The 21,473-nt window shown below is 39.9% G+C and overlaps 1 protein-coding gene across 1 annotated transcript in view; it reads left to right on the top strand.

Annotated features, from left to right (window-relative positions):
- The window catches only part of SNX29 (sorting nexin 29), a gene marked incomplete at its 5' end in the record, with an annotated part of 100,189 nt that overhangs the window by 63,643 nt on the left and 15,073 nt on the right, over positions 1-21,473 (top strand). The window contains one exon of the mRNA XM_010214877.2: positions 10,989-11,128. Within this exon, the coding sequence (XP_010213179.2) occupies positions 10,989-11,128 (140 nt within the window). The remainder of the gene's footprint in view (positions 1-10,988; positions 11,129-21,473) is intronic.

Here is a 21,473-nt window from a genome sequence, read left to right as displayed (position 1 = left end):
TTGTGTCTTAGTTCTCTATCTGTAATTACTGTTTTCAGTTAATGTCTTATCCCTTTTATCCCAGCTTCTGATAGATTGATTAATTTTTCATGTAGTGGTGCAGCCTCGGTAACTATTCCTTCTTATTCCTTTATTTTGTACTCGTTTAAGCTGTTTCATTCAGTGCTGGTTCCTCGTAACAGTATTTATCAGCTGCTACAGCAGATATGCAATTTAACACACTTAAGCTACCACTTTATCAGTTTCTCACCTATATCCACTGTTAGACTAAATAATCTTTAAAAAATAAGAAGAATTTGGATATTTTATTAAAGGGAGTAGTTATTAAAAAGTAATTGAGTTGACATGTAGTGACATTCAGATCTTTGAACTTTACATATGTACATATCATTTTGTGATTCCGTAGGTTACTGATGTGCATTGACAAAGAAGTCAGTGTGCCAGTGCTTGATTCTTTGCTTTGATGTCAGTTTGTTAGTGTTCTGCTATTAAACAGAAAAGAATAAAAATAAAACGCCAAGTTTTGGGTTATTTGCATTTTTAAAAAAATAAGTCTGTATAAGAAAAAGCTTGGACTTTTTATCTGTGTTTGATCTGCTCTGGCTTCAGACAAATTATGAACAGTGAAATTGTTACTAGTACTTTAAAGATGCTAAAATAAAGAGCATCATTAACAGAAGGTTATGTAATCACGGAAGTGTTAAAACGTTTAATAGCTTAAATCAAAGGCTAAAATCTGCAATATACAGCCTGGGTCCAGGGAGGACTGAGGAGAGATGTAATCGGAGTAATTCATCTTCAGAGTTGAGGAGCGTTCTGGAAAATGTATTTAACACAAGTAAAATATTTGAAATTCAAATTATGCTCATGACTTAAACTTACATACTAAGCCACTGAGTTACCTAAATCATCATTCCTATTGTTAACCCAGTTCTTTTCCTTCTCGGTCAGATTTTATACTTTACATTCTTTTCATTTTTGTACCTTAATGCTCACTGGTCTTAAACACCTCAAACGTAATGGTCATAATGAACAGTTTTCATGATAAAGGAAGGCCGAAATAATGAGCCAAATCCTTGCCAGAAGTTTTGTATTTCATATCTTCAGGACGTGTTTGGCTTATGACCACATTAATACTTCTTTTGGTAAAATGTCTGAATTATTCTAATTTAATTTCTCTTGCAACTTGGTGCCGGCAAGGCAAATCACCATTGTTAATTCCTACAAAGTGATATAAAATTCCACCCTCTCTGCAAAAGAGGAAAAAATCACATTTACAAATGCCTTATTGGCACTCAGACTGAAGTGAATAATGGCTATGAATCCCCCTTCTCCTCCCTATATCACTCCAATGCTCCCATGAAAATTTGTGTGTGAATTTGGTGCACATGATAGGAAGTAAGAGGCAATGTACATAATTTGGAAGAAGAGATGATGCCCGTATATATTGAAATAAAATCTGTAGGTCTGTTTATTGACATAAATAAAGTCCAGAGTTAATATATTTGCTGGCTAGTGATAAAGTGTTAAATGAAACTGCTTCGGAAAGTTTTTCTGCTTTTTCATGTGTTAGAAGATTATGTATTTTTTCATTAGTTTTCTACTGGATAATTTTTATAACAGAAATAATGCATTTTGCTCTGTGTTACATAACCAATTTTGGTTTTTGAAGTGGTAGAGTATCAGCCACTTCAGTAAATTATAGAAAGATATTTTTGAGCTTTCTGATATTCTTTCATCCTTAATTATTTTAAATACTAATTTAATTTTAACTTCAGTTGTACGATTGAGACTTAAAACATGAATCATTGAGCAGTTCAGTAGAAAACTCGCACTGCATTTTTGTTCAGTGCTTTAGCTTGCTGAATTTCTGCCTTCATCCTACATAAAACTGCAGTCACTTGGTCTCACGTGAGGTGTCTAGGGAAAAAAAGTAGCTATTCTTTGCAGTAAGCAATGGATGTTGTGCATTCTGCTCCTGAAGAGTCCTGCGAGGACCCGTGTGCCGGGACATGCGTGGTGCTGCTCAGTGTTAGTCACATAACTGAGACCTGCCAAGGGTTTGCCTTGATATATGGCAGCAAACCCTTCCTGAAAGGATCCCATCGTCAGGACTGTGTTGTGGTATGTGTGGGGTATGGATGGCAGTCCATCGCACTTCGTGAACAGCTATCCTAAAGATGGAGCAGAAACAGTGGCCCCTTGGAAAACATCAATGCGATCTTTGATCAGTGCCTGAAAGAACAGTTTCTGTAGTTAAATCCTGCTAACAAAAGCATCTCCATTCAGTTTAGGTCAGTCTATAATTTCGATATCCTTCACAAATCTGTAGCATTATTAGGAGCCCGAATAGCATGTTGGCAGAATCACAGAATCACGTTTCTACACGTGGTAATGACTAAAAAAAAAAAAAAAAAAAAAAAAAGGACCAAGTGTGGCACAAGATGTGTGCTTTTATTTCCTTTGGGTCTCTACCTGAATGGTGTTATTCACTGTCCATCTTCAGCACCCTGTGCTCAGCACTGGGATGCTAATAAGGTGATGTGCTGATTCTAGATGTTAGTGCCCTAAATGAGGCCTTTCTGTCACCGATAGCTCCCTCAATGGCCATACCGGGTTTGTTGTTGCTCAGGTGTGTGCACAGGTTTGGGGAAGGTCCAGGGCCACGGACAGGACACCTTGTTCCAGGGAATGACTTTGAGCCCACGCCGCAGAGTCGCAAAACACGATCCTCTAGGTTGCTGTGCAAAAGGGGAGCTGGCCCAAAGGACAGTCACAGAGGAGAGAAACCATGGCGTGCTATTAAATTTCCTGCCTACTCCAGTAGGAATCAGGGGAGGTTACTGCAAAGTTGCTGCACTTGACATGAGCAAACCGCAGAAAGCAAGCAGTGTTTGTGCCCAATGAGGATTTAGAAGAAATGAGAAAATTAAATGTTTATTATTGCTGATATAGTTTCCTTGAGTGGTAGTGAAACCGGAGACATTTAACAATCACAAAACAAGAGAATAAGAATGTAATGTTATCATAATTATTATGGTTCTAGTGCATTTTTACCTTTCAGTTGTTTTTTTTAGGGCAGTTTGTCATTTTGCTTTTGATCTTTCCCCAAATTTATGTATCTAGAACTGGAAGCCAGCTTTAATGCTCGAGAAACTGGAAACATCGAGTATACAGAAAACTGCCCTAATAATGTAGTCACAGATGAGCAGAAAGTGAACAAGGAATAGGAGAGAGGTTGGTGTTCGACAGCTTTCATGTACGAAAAAGAGTCTGTATTTGGCTTTCAACTTAGTAACTTCATTTTCAGAATCTCAGTTTCTACATTTGGATGTAGAGCTAATTTAAAGCAGTGAAAAAGATCATTTGACTTAAATGTTTTTCTAAATAGTAAATTTAATTACTAATGTGTGTAATTTGACAGGAAATAACAGCTTTATAAAACATTTTATAAAACTCCACAGTCTTGATTACTAGCTCCCGTACTGTGTATTTTCTATGAATGATCTTCTAGTGCTGCTAGGAAGTTGTTGTCAAAATATTTATAAAAGTCCTTACAAGAATACGTGTTCTTCTTTCATTGATTTTGTGGAAAGCAGTAAAACAGAAAGCAGGGAAAGTTGTGTTTGTTCTCTGCTGTTATGCCTGTACGAGAAGAGTGTTCTTAGTACTAAGTTACTCATTGCATGTTTTTGTACCTGATTTTTTTCTTCTAACTGCAGATCAATATATGCACCATTTGTGAAGCTGAACTGCATCTGTAACACTTGAATTGCTCAATTTGTAATTTTAAATATGCTCCTCTTATGTCAACCCGGTTTTTGGCTTTCTGAATATTTTCTATGCAGGTGTATATAAGAACACTCGAGGTTTTTTGCATGAAATAGATCCTCTCCTTTTAGCTAGCCTCGGGGCTCCCGGAGCCTGGGAGTTTCCCGCGTGTCCTCGTGGTCCCGGTCTTCGTGGCGGGCGCTGCCGTCCTCCAGGTCCGGGTGTCTGGAGGGCCGACGGGCTGCCCTGAGCATCTCCAGGGCTGGAGAGTGCCCGGTTACGTGGGCCAGTTCCAAAGGCCCTGGAGAGAAGCTTCCCATGATCGCAGCACTTTATTATAACAGGATCCATTTATGCTTTTGTATAAAAATTAGTCTTTTTCTTCCTTTAAGATGTTCTTGCTCTTAATTTCCAAACCTTTTATTCTTGCTGCTGGGCTGAGGCCTCACTCTTTGAAATACTGCTTTCAGTTTCAGGGTTAAATGATACCGCATGAGCATTTCTTGAACCTGTTGTTCTAATTTTTTGAATGTTGCAGTGTCCTTAAGCTCATTTGCTGCTTATGTATTAGGCAGGTTACCTAACGAATGGATTTTGGGAACGGAGTGAAGATCTGACAAAGTCTCTTATTGCAAGGGTATGGTCCCAACAGAGGACGTATCAAAATAGAAACGGTTCTTTGCTTCTACTCAAGATGTTAATTCAGTGGTTGTCTAAACGTGTAGAAGTTGAATAAGATACTTTGTGCCAGATGCTGACTCCACTGCCTGGTATCCTTTGCTTTTCTTTAAAACATCAGACAACCCCTGTGAAAAGAATACACAGCATTTTTTTTTTTTTTTTAAAAAAGATTTAGCAGGGTGACTTTGCCGTGACTTCTGAGCTGCACCAGAACAGTAGCGACATCTAAAATGACTGTTCTCTGTCTAGAAGGAAGTGCTGAGGGCAGCATCATTCATCATTTCTAGCCCGGGTGTGAACTGCTTCTCGAGCCGTATTCGGTTCTAGCGATAAATCCTCTTTCATGCCCAGATACCAGGTTCCTCACGTAAATCCCTTTCTTGCCCATCAGTGACTTAGCTAAACTGTAGATTCTTTTGTGTATGTAATTATTTAATCAGTTTGTAAATATATTTTGTATATCTTAAAAAAAACCAAACCTGCACCTATGCACATATACAAGGCAGTGTGTATGTACTGTGTGCATATAAAATATAGAAATATAAAATAGACTGCATGGGAGAGAGTTGCTCTAGGGCTGAAGAAAGTCAGGAAGGGAATGAGTTGTTGGGATAGAAAGTAAGACAGGAAACATCTCTTTTCCTTCTTTCTTTTTGGCAAGTGTTTCGGGTATCTATCTACCTCTTAACTGATCATCAGTCATCAGTATGAGGTACTAAAGTGCTTATAGGATTTTTCATTATCTAACTTTTAGCACTTTGGTGAAGGATCTTTTTTTTTTTTTTTTTTTTAGGGGATGCATAATTTTTTTATTAAGCTTATTTGCTTATGCAAAAGAGAAATTTCTGCTTTCCTAAGAAAATACATGTTTGCTGTTACTCAGTCAAATTAGCAAAGTTCAAAATTCGGTGCTTAGTGTCCAAAGCTCGTTGTAATTTTAATATTGTGTTTTGCTGTTACGATCCAGGGAAGACGCGAGATACTGTTGCCTTGCACGTGAGCAAGTCTAGGCTGGCAAGCCTGGTTGCCCTACCTGGGTTTGAAATGTTCTGCTTCTTTCAGATCTGTGTTCCTTCCTTTTCCAGCTTCATTGTTGAGCTAATAAATATCCTAGCCCATCATATTAATAATACTACTACCAGTAATTCCAGACTGACATTAAGAATCATGTTGTGGTTTAAAAGACTTGGTTAATAAGTTGTGTGCATGTGGCTGACATAAATTTCATAGCTATGGCAGCAGAGGTGCCAAATGTACTGGTGCTGTGTGAAATACATATTTTAAAATGGGAAGTGTACCAATTTCTGCTTAGCTGGTAAATGGCTAATAATAGCAGGGATCCAGAGTGCTTGAGAGAGGAGGATCCAAAGAGAGGGTCCCTTTGGAAAATCTGAGGGAAGGAAGAGGTTTTCTGTGAGGCTCCTGTGCTCTGGAGTCGCGTTGCAGAAGCAGCTCTTGGTGCCTTCGGCGCGTGTTTAAGTCGTGCTGATGTCAGAAGTGTGGATATAGGGGCTGCTTCATGGGTTTCAGTGGCTCCTAGAAACTGTCCTTCATCAGATCCGTTTGCCATCCTTAGTGTTATCAGTTTGGTATTATGGATTGCTTTCACCAATGTTTGGGTTTATTTTTGAATGATATAATGTATGTGCTTAAGTTCCATGTTATTTTTGATTTTTTTTAAAGTGAGATTTTAACTTTCATATCATGACCTTTTATATCATGGCATTATGGGGAGAAAATAATGTAATTTTTTCACTGTGCTGCTTGGACAGTTGCTAGATAGAGACAGACAAATGTTGTAGTTCTGTAATATTTCTTGCCTCTTTTATGTATTCCAGTGACCTGCTGGTGTAAAATGAAAATATAAAAATAATTTTCTAAATGCATTTCTTATTGTGATGGTGATGCTAAACTGTCAAGTTACCTGGATTTAACAGATCTCCTTTCAGGGAAACCTAATTAGGGAAATAAAACTAAAGCCTCCTTTCCCTGAATTGGAGATTATTTGTCTATTTTTTTTTTTTTTTTTGGTACCAATCAATATGCTTGATTTTATTTTTTCCCAGAAATTTCTTCTATAAATATCAGCAATTTCTAATCTTTGCTCTGTGGCTTTTTGAGGGGCTGCTACACCTAAATATAGTTGGTGTTCTTTTTAAAAGTGGAGAAAACTATCAAATACTTCAGAGCATGCTAAGTGCTGGAGAGACGTTTTCTGCATAAAGAATCTGTTTTTCCCCATTGTGCTGCATAAAATGTCTTTACAGGGAGGCACTATAAAGAAATGAATGTTTAGTTTTTAGCTCAGCAACTAGAGGTCTGCTGTCACAGCGTAACTCAAAGGATTTCTCTTAAAGAGCATCTAGTCTTTTGGGTGGAAATAAAATTCAAAGACTGTCTCGTACCTCCCTGTTGGCTTGTGGAGTGGCCAACTGGGGTGTTAATGAAGCGCTCTCGTTGCGGAGCCACGCGCTTCCTGCTTGACCTTGGCATCTCGCTAGGGCTGGAGTCTTCTGTTGTTGCTTTTTAATTACCAGTTGATTCCTGGACTAGCTGAGAAATGGGCACATGGCGCCTTTTTTTTTTTTTTTTTTTTTTTTTTTTTTTTACTTTATAGAGGTGCTAGTCTGGACATATTTGGACCCGGATTTCCCGCTTTGGGACAGAGCGTCCATGGTTCCGATAGGCGCGCGGCGCTCCCGCTGCCCAAGCGCGCCGTTACACATGGACGCCCGCGCTCGCCCTCCGGGTGTGCCCGGGGATGCAGGCAGCAGCACCCCCCCACGGAAGAGCCTGGACACGGCCGCGCGCTGGGGTTGGGGTCGTACCCCGCGGAGCAGCGTCGCTCGCGGGCAGGCCGGCTCCGCGTCGCTCACCGGGGCCTTTGCCAAGGTGCAGCTCGGCCTGTCGGTGTGTAGCCCCCCATCGTCACCTCCCTGTTCTGTAACCCCAAAGCAGCCTTGGAAGGGCTCAGTGATTTAGTGTGTGCATTGCCCCATTGCAGCCTCCGATTTCCAGCTTCATTTTGCAGTTAGCAACTTGGTGTCTTGTAAATAGACAAAAACTAGTGGGATAATCTTGTTAAGAGCAAATGACAATCTAATTTCGCCAATGTAGTGGGATTAAAATAACCTAAAACTAAAATAGCCTAAAACTAATATAACCTAATTTCATTTTTAACAGGTTCATCTTTTAAGGCTGCTGTTATCAGCTGTGATTAGGAAGGGATGCGTGGTAGGATACCACAGAGGCTGGGGCAGCTCTCATTAAAGCCCAAAGCTGGATTTCACTCTGATTTTTAAGTGGAGCTGGACTGAGCTCCAGGCTGGGCTTTGTCCAGTGCCAGCAATAGGAGTGTGGCGAGACACAAATAGTGGCGAGAAGGTCCAGGCTCTGCCTTCAGTGGTGATTGCAGCCGCGCCAAGCCCAGAAGATAGAAGAGTTTTAGCTGTCCCTAAATCAAGGCAGGTTGCCATGGTAATCACATGGTTCTCAAAAACTGCACATGAAGAAGATTTGAAAGATCCTGAGTGAGCTGTCCCATTAATAATGAAGAGTATCAGTGTTCAGCCATCTGTTACATATGTGTATATGAAAGGGCAGCAAGAGTCTGGAACAATTCAAATTGCAAGCTGGTTTGAGCTCTGCCTGTAATGAAAAATTGCAAAAGAGAGTAACATAAAATATTATGGTATGTCAACTGCTGCGTTTTACTTTTATGGTTTAACATCATCTGCTAATATGTGCTGTGAGTCTATCAGGATTTGCATTATGTATTCTCATTTTTAGAAGTTTGTAATTTGATGTTAGCATTTTGCTGTAGGCAGAAACTTGGCAAACTCTCAGTCAAAAAGACAGTTCCATAAAATATTTTGGGAGGCATTAATTTCAGATTAAACAATGAGAACGAAATACTTTCCCCAGATGTGGCTTGATGCTTCTGCAATCAGAAGCAATTTTGCTCGTTAGCGGAGATTCTGTGGACTCTTAATCAAAAATATATGCTTTGGGGCTGTGCTAAGAAACGAATCTTGAAAGTGGCTTGGGCAGAAACTGCAGTAACTTTATTTTTTGTAAAATTAGCTCCTGCAAATCGAAGGTGCTTACTAGTGTGTTGAGTCTGCATTAGCAATTTGTGCATGGTATGAGCGTATTCTGCATAAATCAGGGCTAAACATATCCAAGATGCCCTTCAGAGCTATATTGGATATTTTTGTCAATATTTTTGTATAGCCAAGTGTCTCTAGTACATATTAGTCTTTCTTTTAACAGGAGAAGAGAGACCATTGATCAAATAGGGAGAGGAGTAGCTTGTGGTTAGAGGCAATGTACCCTTTTCCTACACACAGGAGAGATCCGTGTATTGTTATTCAAGTGGCCCTGGAGAAGGGGAGACTTCTGCTTTGGACACGTTGGAGCGTTGGTTGAATCCGGCGTTGCTCTGTTGAAGGATTAAAGCCTCCTCCTTGCTGCTCAAAGTTGTATTTCCAACATTTCTTTTTTCGGTTTATCAGGCAATCTCTGAGTATTTCTACTCGTTGTTGCATAGGAGAGAAAACTAATGAGGAACCCAGAATGGCTTTTTTTGATTATCTAGGGCCACACTGAATGTCAATGAACATAAGGCTCCATAGGGCTCCACTTCTAAGGTGAATAAAACTGTACCCATTGTTGAAAACGTTTCTTGGATAGATTTGCAGAAACAGCAGGTAGAATCCAACTCAGAATATTAAATATTAAGAATATTTTAGTTGTAGATAGCTGGGACCTGAAAGTGGGACAGTTACCTCTTTATAATTTGAGGCTGAAAGGAATGGGCCAGGCTCTTTGAACCAGTTGTGTTTTTCTGTTACAGCTTATTATATTTACTGCCTTCTGACAAAAACTGCATTATTGGTGTGGGTAACGCCGGCAGGACCAAATGCAATAGGTTCAAAAATCCTAGTGAAAAGAGGAAAAGAATACAGTCAGTGTTACTCCAAATAGACCTCTCTAGAGGTCTGCTCTCTAGACCTACTTTTCATCTGCCGTTAGTGTTGCACTCTATTCTAATATAATGTGTCTCCACAGATTAATTTTATTTTCCTGTAACGTTTCCCAGCTGCCGGTGCCGACGTCTGACCGGTGCCTGTGCAGGCGCTGGGAGCGCCGAGCAAGCGGCCGTAGCGCAGGGGTGGTAGTAAAACAGCTGCTTCTAAGGGCTTTCAGAAATCTGTTTTTTTAGTAAATTCAATTAATAACACTCATCTGCTACAAAATTTTGGGCGGTATGTAGTAAGCTTGTACTGAAGAACTATGCAACAAAGGGAAAGGTGTAGTGAAGTGTGTGATACACAGGGCTTCTCCTTCATGCTGATCTAATCTTTAAATGTGTTTAAAACTGGAATGTCAAACACGGTTGGACATCTCTGTAAGTTTGCATTAGAAAATACAAAAAACTGTTTGCAAGTATTTTGGAATTTAAAAAAAAATTAAATAACACACACTGCTGCCTAAATTTTTGAAGCCTCTAAGTATGAATGTCTTCAGAAATTACCCGTTCTTCAAAACTCCTGTACCGATCAGACAGGACAGTGTGATACAAAAAAAAAGTGGTGCAATAGCAAAAATCCAGCTATTTTTAGTATACAGGCTTCATATTGTGCTTTTATATGAACATTGCTGTTTATAACTTGGCCAAAGAAAAATATTAGGAAGATGGTGTGTGTTTCTTCTAGGCTAGTGTGGGAAATGAGATCTGTGAAGTAGAAGCAGGCTGGGAGTCCTGCTGCAGAGAAAAGTGTGGCAAATGCTGTGAACTTAACCTTTTTTCTTAATACTTGGGAAAAAGCCTGACTTGACTGAATTCAGCCCCCTGAAATCAGGGGCTTTCAGTGGAATCATAATTATGCCCTGTGTTGTTTTACTGCTCAACATAGGTATTTCTGTAATGAAGATAGCGCCAATTTTCCAAGATAAGGCTCGGCCAGATTGGAAGAAATGCTGCATTGACGAAAATTTAAAAAATTTCTAAATATAAGTGTCATGTATCTGCTAATTGGACAGAGAAAATATGTTTAGCTAAAACAAGTTCAATTAAAAGCATAAGTTTTTATAGAAGGTAAGTCTTGGTTGCCAGTATTTGCAACTATGCCTTAGCTAACATCGGTAGATCTTTGTTTTATTTTTCCATGAATTTAAATGACTATTTTGAGAAATAACATTGGGAATCTTTTCTCATTTTCTTCTGTCCCCCTCAAAATATTGTCACCCTGCATTTTTCTCCAAAGGAGTGAAAGGCCAGATGAACATTCTCAGTCTGGGGTTGACTAGGGCTGGAGCGAGCTGCCGTGGGCGAAAACATCATCCCTGCTTTGATCTGGAGCTGGGAGGTCCTACCTAAGAAAGGAATAATCTTCAAAGATGTTTCTTTAGCTGCAAGAAACACAGATCATTAAAAAAATCAAATTTGAGGTTTATTAGGATGCTAAATGACATTATAGAATAGAAAAATATTGTCGGCACCACTTACTTTTTTTCCCCTCTCCTGTTTTTAGGATGCAAAGTTTGTAGAAGAGAGGCGCAAGCAGCTACAAAGTTACCTGAGGAATGTAATGAACAAAATCATTCAAACTGTCCCAGAATTCACAGCCAGTCCCAAAAAAGAGACTCTTATTCGGCTGATGCCCTTTTTTGTGTAAGTATCTGTCGAGTAGATGTGCAGCATATGAGCCTTTTTCTTTGCAGTTTATTTTAAAATATAATGCCAACATCTTTAAAATCTTCTAAACAGCATATTTTGTATTCTTATTTTTTAAATATATATACCCATATATTTAAAGGCATGTGTGATAAACATGTTTTTTGTTTGTCTATTTAAATGATGGTTTTGAACAAAAATCACCATGTAAGGCTTTCTAAAGCATGTAAGTGACCCAGAAATCTGCACAAACGAATACTCTTGCAATAGATATTTTCAGATTTGCTTAATTAGAAGTTTTGGTTAGTATTTTGTTTTTGTTAGTGGCGTTTGTGTTTTTAGTTTCACTGGAGGGTTTATGAGAGCAGGTCACTATTAGGGTATTTATCAAATTAAGAAATCAAGGAGTCAAATCTGCTGATGTGTTTCCTTAGTACACTAATAAGTAGCATGGTAATGTTGTGGTTTTGTTAAGGATGAATAGTTTGTCTACAAATAGTTTAACATGTTCATCTGTTAAGACTCTCAAAAAGGCCCTTTGAATAGACCCTTATTTCAATGTAACATTTCTTAGTCTTTCCACTCTGCTCTGAACGTGGTTCTTCGTGGTATTTATAAGTGATATTTCGATCTATTTAAATAAGAAATAATTTAAAGGACAATTTTGTTTTGAGAATGTGATGAACTCTTTCAGTATTGCTTTTAGTGTAGTGTGAGCTGAGGCCGGGCACCTCGTGCAGAATTTGTCACCCTTTGAGGATAAGCCTTGTATTAAACCTGCGATGCACAAGTCCCTGCAGAGGCTGCGGGTTCCCTCCAGCACAGACCTTCCTTTGCAGAATCACAGCCCTGTTCCAATTAATGGGTTTCAGGAGGGATGCACATGCTCAGCACTTACTGCTCGCATGATCTTATGCTGAATTTTATATTTTCAAGGTGAAAATTAAATTTAAAAATATGCCTGTTCTTTACAAAAGACTACAGAAGAGCCCCTGGTATTTTGTGGCACTCACATTTCAATTATTCTTCTTTAGGTGGTTGTCATAAATGTCGGTAGGGATAAATGTCTCCAAAGGTATAGGCTTTTGGGAAGAGGAAAATAATTTGTAGAATATGACTAAGAGTTGTAAAGATTTAAATGGTTTCAAGTACTTTCAACTGAGAGGCCCTGAAATGATTTTTAAGTGCTTTTCAAAGAAGTTGTCCCTAAGAAATGCTGCAGTTCACTTTGCCTCCGTAATGCTCAGGGAACAATGTAGAAAAGAAGATACATTTGCAATTGAATTTTCACCTCAAATAGTTTTTGTTGTTTCTGTCCCATGATATTTATTTTTAAGATGGTTAAATATAGCTGTGTGAAAGTGTACTAATGATCTCTTGTCCACCTCATTTCATGATTTGCCCTTTTAAAAATAGAGCAGGAAAATAAATTCTGAATGGTGTCCACATAGAGGACAATACTATTTAGATGCCTGTCTGTGGTTATTTATGACTATCCTGATTATCCTGAGTTTTCCACGTGGACAAGTGGTAATGCCAAATGAAAGGTTTAGGTTGAAGCTCTCCAGTTCTTCCTTATCAATCAGTTTATTCTTAAAAGAAATCATGAATTGTGGGAAATAGAATGCATTGACAAATGATGGTTATGCTTTCAGGTGCTATTGTAACTATTCTTACCTTGCATTAAAAATACTTATAAAGATGGCAATAAAATCTCAAGCAAAAGCCATCAGATTATGAAATAAATGGCTATTCTAGTTAGAAATGTAATTTTGATTTTTCAGCCTTAATGAAAGTGGCAGCTCATTATTTGTACTGTGATGATATATTTGCATACTTCAAACAAAAATGTTTTGTTTTGGAGTATTTATTTAATTTCAATTGTTATAATTTTGCCTATTTATAAAAAAATCTTTCATTAGTTGTATCATTTAACTGTGTACTGTGAGATTATGAACTATGAGGTAAAACGGGACTCTGTTTGTTTTTATTCTTATTATTCTTATTATAAGTGTTTGTTTTTATTCTTATTATAATCAGTCAGCTGCTTAGGTCAAAGCTACCGAGGGAAAATAGGTTGCACAGAACTGCTCAGCACGAAGCACTGCCCTTGCTCTCTGGGAGTCAAGCCTGGCTCTTGTACTGGTGTGTAAATAGAATTTAGATCTTGGGGTTTTGTTTATTAAAATAAAAAGGCAGCAACAAAAGAAATTTCAGAATTGCAATAACCTTGCTTAGCAAGATCTACCAGAGATGAACAAGTCTGAATAAAAGCTATTCCTTGTTCTGCAGCTACAGAAAGAAAATTCTCTTACTTAATTCTAATGGTATGAATGAGTAGGTAGAATCACTTCACAGGAAAAGCAACGTCTTCTCACTAGAAGATGCTATATTTAAATTAGTTGTTTTCTGCATATGGCTGTGTTTGGTTTTCATATCGCTGTACGGCTACGAGGCGGTATTGCTAAGTTAATTGTTTCTGGATGTGGCTGCAATTTAAAATGGGAAGTGTTTGAACTTCTCAGCAGTAGCACAAGGAAATTGTTGGGGTAAACATCAGCATGAGGCACTGTTACCCATTCTGCGTGGAGCTGTATCAGGGGTTGCAAAAAGATTTGCTTTTTTTTTGGTGGAATTGTTTTTCATTTGGGAATCCCATAGTTATGCATACATTGCCTGAAGCAATGGGCTATAGTAAATTCAAGACTATTCTACATTATCCAACTATTGTAGCAAAAATGTTCTCTTCATATGCATGAATATTTTCTTTTTAGAGAGTTTTCTCAAATAATAGACAGGTCAACCTTCTCTCTGCTGGACCAGGCAGTTCCCCTTGGGTTCCCCTTGGGAACATTAATGGGATTCTGGAAAACCTTCTCCATTGAACAAAATCGGTGTGCAACTATTTTGTGGGTTTTTTTTAATGTATTTCTTCCTGAGATGTCAGACCTTACTTCTGCAGATGAGCAGAAATTTTAAATTAATATAAAAATCTTTCAGACAACGGCAGAACGAACAAATTTTAGAAAGTATCAGGACACTCAGGCTCTCATCTGAATTCTGAATGTCCTCTATTTTCTGAACGTCCTGACCTGGCATTGCTGGTGAGGAATAAAGAACATTAGAAGGGTAATGCATTTCTGTCCCACTTTATATTCCGTTCCTGGAATCCTTAGCGGGTTCTGAGCTCCCTAAACAGGAGATCTCAAACATGCTGGACACGGTGAAGAGTTTATTCTGTTATTCAATTCTAACCTTTGTACCTGTTAGGTTTAGCAAGACTTTAATAACATAAAACAGTGTAAATAAGTGTTTAATCTCTTTAGAAATCTGATTTGGATCCTAGATGGTGGTGAACAGAAATGTAAAAGTCAGGGTTGCTTGGGCTGTATTCGCTGCCGTGAAGCGCTGCCGCCTCTGGGGGGTTCGCTGGGGGCTGCTCCTTGGAGGCTGCCCTCGGAGCAGGGATTGCAGGAACCAGGCCCCCTTGGATGGGCAAAGCATTTTCATTAGGCTCCTATGGAATCCCCTGCCTCTCTTCTAAAGAAACTAATGTTATTTTGAAACTCAAATACAGTTAACAGGCTTCAGTAAAATAATCAGCTCGCTAGCATTTTTCTTCATTATTGTATCAAATGTTAGTGGCTTCTCATAGAAATGTAATTGCTTTTGATTCCTCGTGCCGGGAACTGTCATTAGTGCACTTTCTGATGTGAATATTTATCATTTTAAATCTTGCTTTAGATTTTTATTCCATTTCAGTGTTACGTTAGCTCAATGGCAGATTCGATCAAACAATTTCCTTTATGGTTCATTTTCATGTCTTCATGTATAAAAGGCTGTCGGGCTCTGCTCGTTTGTCTGTCTCCGTGCTGAATAACGACCTCTTTGTAGCAAAGCATTTGCCATCACAAATTAAAGATTCCCGTCCATGCAGAGCAAAACCTAAAGCAAGAGCTGGCCCTGCCGAATCTCTCTGCGTGCTACCCGGAGGAACCCTCTCTATTAACACTTTTACTTTGCTTAATTCGCATTTATTTGCAGTCCCAGTGGGCATGTTGCAGATAAATAAAACTTGTTGTAACACGTACAGTTGTGTTTCAGTCACATTATTCTCAGCTTATCTGAAAAGGAGCACACACGTTAGCCCTTGGTTAATGCATGTATAAGAACGAGGACTTCCAGCAGCAAGCATCACAGCTCTCTGTCCCATAGCGTTAAATGTTTCGACTTATATAATCCTGACAGGCTATGTGATTTCAAGGATGTTCTGTCTAATAACCAACTTACTAAAATGTTGTTGGTAAGTTCTTTATTTCAGTGATTTCTGTATCATATGTGCTCATTTTTCAAATGTAAAGGTTTCTTCCCATCACCTTTGTCTTGGGCACAAAACTGAAGTGCAAGGAACTCCAGCTAAACACGAGGAAAAAGAAACTTGCCTGAACGGTGATGGACCACTGGTGTGGGTGACGCACAGCGGTGGTGGAGACCCCATCCTTCCTGCCTTCCCCTAAATTTTACCTGAGATTTTCATCTGAACTGTGTTTAACGTAAACATTATGTAGGGAAGTGTTAGCTAAGCAAGCAGGCGTTATATGTGAGCAAAACATGTGTGAACAACGGGAACCTCCTACGACGTGTGCTTCACCCCTGTGCTGTGCAACGCTGTTCAAACACTTGGTACTTTTGCTTTGGCAGTGTACAGCTGTTTGCACCGTGGACATAAGTACTGTAGTGCAGAATTCAGTGAATGCTTTCAGCTTGTTTGTGCTGAGCATCCATTCGTTGCCTCATTTTCCAGGCCACGGCTTCCTGTTACAACGTTTTCTTGGTTCGTGTTAATGGCTCGTTCTGCCGCTCTTGACATTTGTTGCTGTGTAGTAGCTTGTCAAATGTGCGCTTTAAGGCGAGCAGAGAGCAGACTCGTCAGTAAATCATCAGCCAAGGAGGAGGGCAGAGCAGCTTCTGGGCAGCTGTGCTCGGCCTGAGGGTGTTTGAACACCACGGGGATCAACAGCCCTCCTTGATGATCAGTGCCAAAAATACGTCCTCGTTTCACTAGGTGACGTTCCTGGCAGCTTATTTGATAGCAAAAAGTTGTGTTGCCTGGGTGGCTTGTCGGCCGACTTTCAGCTGTGTTTTGCAGATCGGATCTTAGTCAAAGATGCCATGTTTGTACCTGTCTTTCTCGCTTCGTAAGTGCCGCCTCCTGCCTGGAAGAGAAATTTAAGAAAAGAGTGGTCAAGATCAAGGCCACCAACCGACCAGCCACTGGAAACGAGAGGGGCTGCTGGGGAGATGCTCTCCAAATATTTATCTGCTGCTAAATAGCACACACAGTGAAGTGGCCGCGCTGTCTTGCAGACTGCTTAGCTAAAATAGTGCAGAGAATAGATCCAGTTTGATTTCTACCAGAATATTACAGTGAGGTTCAGGCAGACAGTGTGTCCGTGAGTTTCTTTCAAGGAAACACAAATTTGACTTTTTCCAAAGTTACTTTCAAAATATTTTAGATTAAATAGAAAAATTATTTCTGATTCAAAAAGTTAATTAAAAGTTTGGCTATCATTTCATTCAGTAACTTAATCTCCACATGGGCACTTTTTGACTGTGAAGAGTGAACTAAAAGCATGAAATATTCATGGAATATTACTTTAAATAAGATCTTTCAATGTGTAAGCATTAATATAAACTATATTAAGTATAAAGTATCTTTTCTATAAAGATAGAGGAGAATGATGTTAAAAATACAGTGCTTTTACTGCGTTCTTGGCCAGTGACAGTACAGAGATGAGATTTTCATGAAGAGATTTACATTTAAAAAAAAAAAAAAAAAAAGTATTTGTCCATTTGCAGACCTTTAAATCTCAGCCTCCAATGAGGGGGAAAATGTTTCTGTAATTTTGCCTGGTCTTGCCGTATTTTAATGTTCTCTGTCTCATTATAATTTATAGGAAAGCAGTCTAAAGCTACCAAGAGGTTTCTAAAATATTCTAATTATTTCCTCCCTTTATGGTTTGCATAGCTGGACTAATAGTACTGGGCTGTAGCAGCAGTATAACTGTTAATTAACCAGTCTTTCTGGGTGAAAAGCTATAAAAAATGATACTATGAAAAAAAAATAATAATAATTCAGAAGGGTTTTTCTCTAGGGTGTAAACAACACAGCAGAAATTAGAGTTAATACAAAGTTTATGCATCGAATCCCTTCTCTTATTTGAATTCCTGCTATCTATGCATAATATAGATAAACAAAAACCTACGTACATGTATCTGTCTCTGTCAACACAGTGATTGCACTTTCTGTTTTACAGTTTCTCCAGCTTTGTAGAAGAAAACAGCTCAGGAATTGCTTAGCTGCTGATGTGCCTTGCGCTGCCGTGGGCGCTGCGCAGCCCGTGAGCCGGGGCGGCGCAGCCGGCGCGGGGCTCACGGCGCCCGCGTTGGTAGCACCATTTGTGACTTTGAATTTTGTTTTGTTCATTCTGTAGTGCATATTGAGTCTGCAGCTGCAGACAGAAATTTCCTGGGGCAGCTGATGGCAAAATCGCCCTGTCCGGATAATTTTTGGTGTATCCAGTGCCAGGATCTGTTATTTAGGATCTGTTATGCAGGGGTAAAGAAGCACTTTGGGAAAGAGGAAAATATTTTGCGTGAGCAAACAAGCAATAGCATTTACTTAAAGATGTGACTTTTGATTAGTGAAGCATTTCCTGAAACATACTAATGATGCTAATTTATTGCCACGCTAACTGATTGATCTACTCATAAAGCTATACAGAGGCATTACACAATATTTATCTTTTAATGGGACTGTGTTGCCAAGCACTCATGATTATTATAGCAGGAATATCTTGGATATCTAAAGTTTGATTAGCGCATTAAGATAACAGCACAGGAAATTCCATGGCCAAATTGTGCTTTGCTGGTGGTATAGTAAAATCTCTGACTTCTCGTGGGTTGGCCTTAACAGAGCTCTAGTTGTTGGTGTTACTTGGGGTTTCTTCACTTTGTAGCAGTTGGCAGGTGGTTTTCGGTCCAATATAACCTACAAGTTTAGAGCATCATCCCTTTCCTTTTGATTTAACTGGAACCTGAAGAAGTAGGGCAAGAAATGCTTGGTGCAGCTATGTCAGGATTCATACTCTTAGATCTATTCCTTCTTAGTAATAGTATTAGGTTGTTGTTGTATTCTGTCTCATGTTTTGGCACATCTCAACATCGAAGGTGTCTATTACAAAGGCACAGCATGCAACGGATGTCTTAATTTTTCTTCTTCCTGTTTGAAGTAGATGAGAGCATTATGAGCATCAGCAGAAAATGAAGAAGGAAAATAGATCAGGAAGAGCTGGAACGACAACTAGAGCAGGAACAAGCAGGGAGAGGGCAGGAGATGCTTAATGCTTAAAGGAAGAGAGACTAATTATAGTAAGGGAGGATTACCAGGAGTCATGCTGCTACTTGAGGGTAACTAGAAGTATGTCAGTTTATAAAGCTGTAGCTTTATACAAAGAAATTATGATGATGATCAGGTTGTAGCTCTTTGTTTTGCAAGGCATCACTTGAAAAACCTGTTTTTCAGGAGCCTTGAGGGCAGGTGGAAATTTCAGAATTCAAGCTGGTAAGTTTCTGTCTGGGACTTGACAGATTATTCATTTAAAAAAAAAAAAGGAAACTTTGGTCCCAACTGTAAAGTATGCAGATATTCAAAACCTAAATAACTACTGGAAAAAAAGAGTATCAAGTCCTTGTAAGATCAAGTCTTGCAACTCTGCTCCATCTTTCCATACAGTAAGAAACTATCCCGCTTCCTCAGGTAATTTTTCAGGCCTTAAGTTTGCAAAAAATGCATTTTGCTGTCTTGTTACTGTGTGTGGATACTTTTGATTAAATGTCCATATTTGTAAATCAAGCTAGGAAGAGTCAAGTATGTGTGGAAAATGATGTTTCCATCCATAGTGGTATAGGGTAAGAGCAGTCAACTACCCACATTAGTGTCAGTGTGCCCCAATGCCGATCCCTTGTCTTCCCCCTCACCTGCCCCACAGTGTGGCGTTACCCGGTTCGTTTGCCTGTTTCAGCATAGGCACCTTCCCCAGCAGGGTCTGCTTTGGATGCGCCATTTCCCTTCGTTCGCCTTTCCGAGTTAATGCAGCCACGTCTGAGCTGAGGGTTTGCGGCCCGCGTGGCCCGATTCCAGGGCAGTTTTCGTAGCCGTAGCGTTGGCAGCGGCGCAGGCTCCAAGCGGCTGCTGTAGACGAAGATGTATCGCAGACACCCCCCAGCACTGAGGACACCGGCGGAGCTCAGCTTTTGGGTCTGCTACTGTTTTACAGAAAGTAGAAGTCAAATAACAGCTCGTTAGAGTTTGTGACAGGTTTGAATCAGGAGGAGCAACATGAGCCATCACTAGTTTATGGAGGATGCACAGAATTACCACCCCGACCCCAGCACCAGTGACGTTTCCTTCCAGCACTCAGATACCTACCAGCAAACACCTTTCTCAGTTGTTTCTCTCAACGTGATGCTCTATAAAACTGGTGTATCAAGCAGCAGCTTTTTGTTTTGTATCACCCTCCTTATTGAATCTTTTCATAGGAAAAAACAACTGCAGTGTTGAATACTTTGACTTTTCAACTGATTAGCATCTAAATGAGGGCGATGAGCCTCGATCTGCAAAGTTAATTGCTATAAACTGCTCAATGGGCCTCACAAATAGGTATTTATGAGCACATTCCCATCCAACAGACTTTTGTCCTGTGTTCAAAGTGACCTTTACGGAGCTCCTGTGAAGAATAAGGTAGTGTATAACATTACAGAAGTAAATACTGCACAGAACTGGAGGCATTTGAAGGCTTATGATCTTCTACACTTGCTTTTGAATCAAATAGAGACTCCTGTTTAGGGCTGCCTGAGAAAATAAAGAACACAACTTTTAAAGCTGTGAAACACACGCAGATTATGTTGAATAAAGAAAGCGTTTTTGACAGTACAGTGTTACAATGCTCTAGAAAAGCCGCTTTTAACTCTATTTTGCATTCGGGTTTGGTTTCTAATGGGTCTCGTCCTCTTTGTCTTTCGCAAATCATAAAATTGCTCCAGGAGAGAGTAGAAATGCCAAGTTGCCCTTTAAAATTGCACTTTTAAAATGTGTAGTCATCAACGCACCTAATATTTCTTCCTTTCACCCCTTTCTCACATGTGAAAATAGGTGAATGTCCCCTGGATAGGTGCCACCAGCTCCCATTCTGTGCAAGGCAAGTGCCTCACAGAGCCTTTTCTCCTGGTCTAGGCATGCCAGATCTCCCCAGGCTGCCAATGAGTTTAATTTAAGGAACGCGACTGAGAAGCCTTTGAGTGGTTATTGCCTGGGCACCAGGAATTGGGTCAGCACTTTTTGTCAGTTAACAGCTGGATTAATATGGAAGATAATTCTGGGAGAAAAGCTGCTGTTCCTGGCAGAGTTTGGTTCTTTTTTTTTTTTTTTTTTGCCCTGCTGGCGAATAAATTCACTGCGGCCTTGGCAAGAGGCCCGTTTTCTAAACCATGCGGATTATCTCCATGCCCTGCCTCGCGGGAGCAGCGAAGGGTTAACGTGTTTCTCGAGGCAGAGCGCACAACCGCTTCAATTTTGGTGTCCTTACAGCAGCGGCCTGTTTCTGTGGTAACCGCTGGGTGACACGTGCTCTCTGGCTTTTGTACAGGCGGCCGCCCCGCGCTGCAGCCAGCACGGAAAGGTGCCGGGACGAGATAAATCAAGTGAAAAGGAACCCAGAAGAGGGGCTTCCGAAATCTGACTGTAGTTACCCACATCCAACTTCAGTTTCATCCCTGTCATTCTTTTTTCTTTCTTAACGATTCTCAGCTCCTGTCTTAAAATCTGGGAATAGTCATGGCAAAGTGTGATGTGAGGGGGGTTGCTCAGGAGCACCGGTGAACTTACGCCACATAATTAATACGTTGGAGAAATGAAATCAAACTAACTGAACTGGTGAATTATTTGGAATAAGAACAAGTTAGTTGGAAGACTGATGCTTTTGAGCAGCGATTCTGGATGTGTAGCAAAGGGCAGGCCCAACAGGAAAGGAGCTGCCTCTCCCTGGCTCCCTTCGGCAAGTGATGGTGACTCAGAAGAATCTCACACCTTCACTGTGCTTTGAAAAATGTTGTTTCTGTAGCAATTATCTTCTCACAAGCGAGAGAGACTGAGACACAGACTTTTTCCTGCTTCCTTGGCTGGAAGGCACAGTCCTGCTTGGAAGGCCAGTTGTGAGAAGGGATCCCTGCTCTGCTGAAGTCCATGTTTGCTTAATAAGATTAAGTGTTTAAGTGGCTTTTA

Source organism: Tinamus guttatus, unplaced genomic scaffold (assembly GCF_059628265.1).
Source record: "Tinamus guttatus ecotype Peru unplaced genomic scaffold, ASM5962826v1 Tinamus_guttatus_pri_ptg000172l, whole genome shotgun sequence".
NCBI classification, from domain to species: Eukaryota; Metazoa; Chordata; class Aves; order Tinamiformes; family Tinamidae; genus Tinamus; species Tinamus guttatus.
The sequence above is the reverse complement of the archived record's forward strand: the minus strand, read 5'-3'. Positions and strand labels throughout refer to the sequence as shown.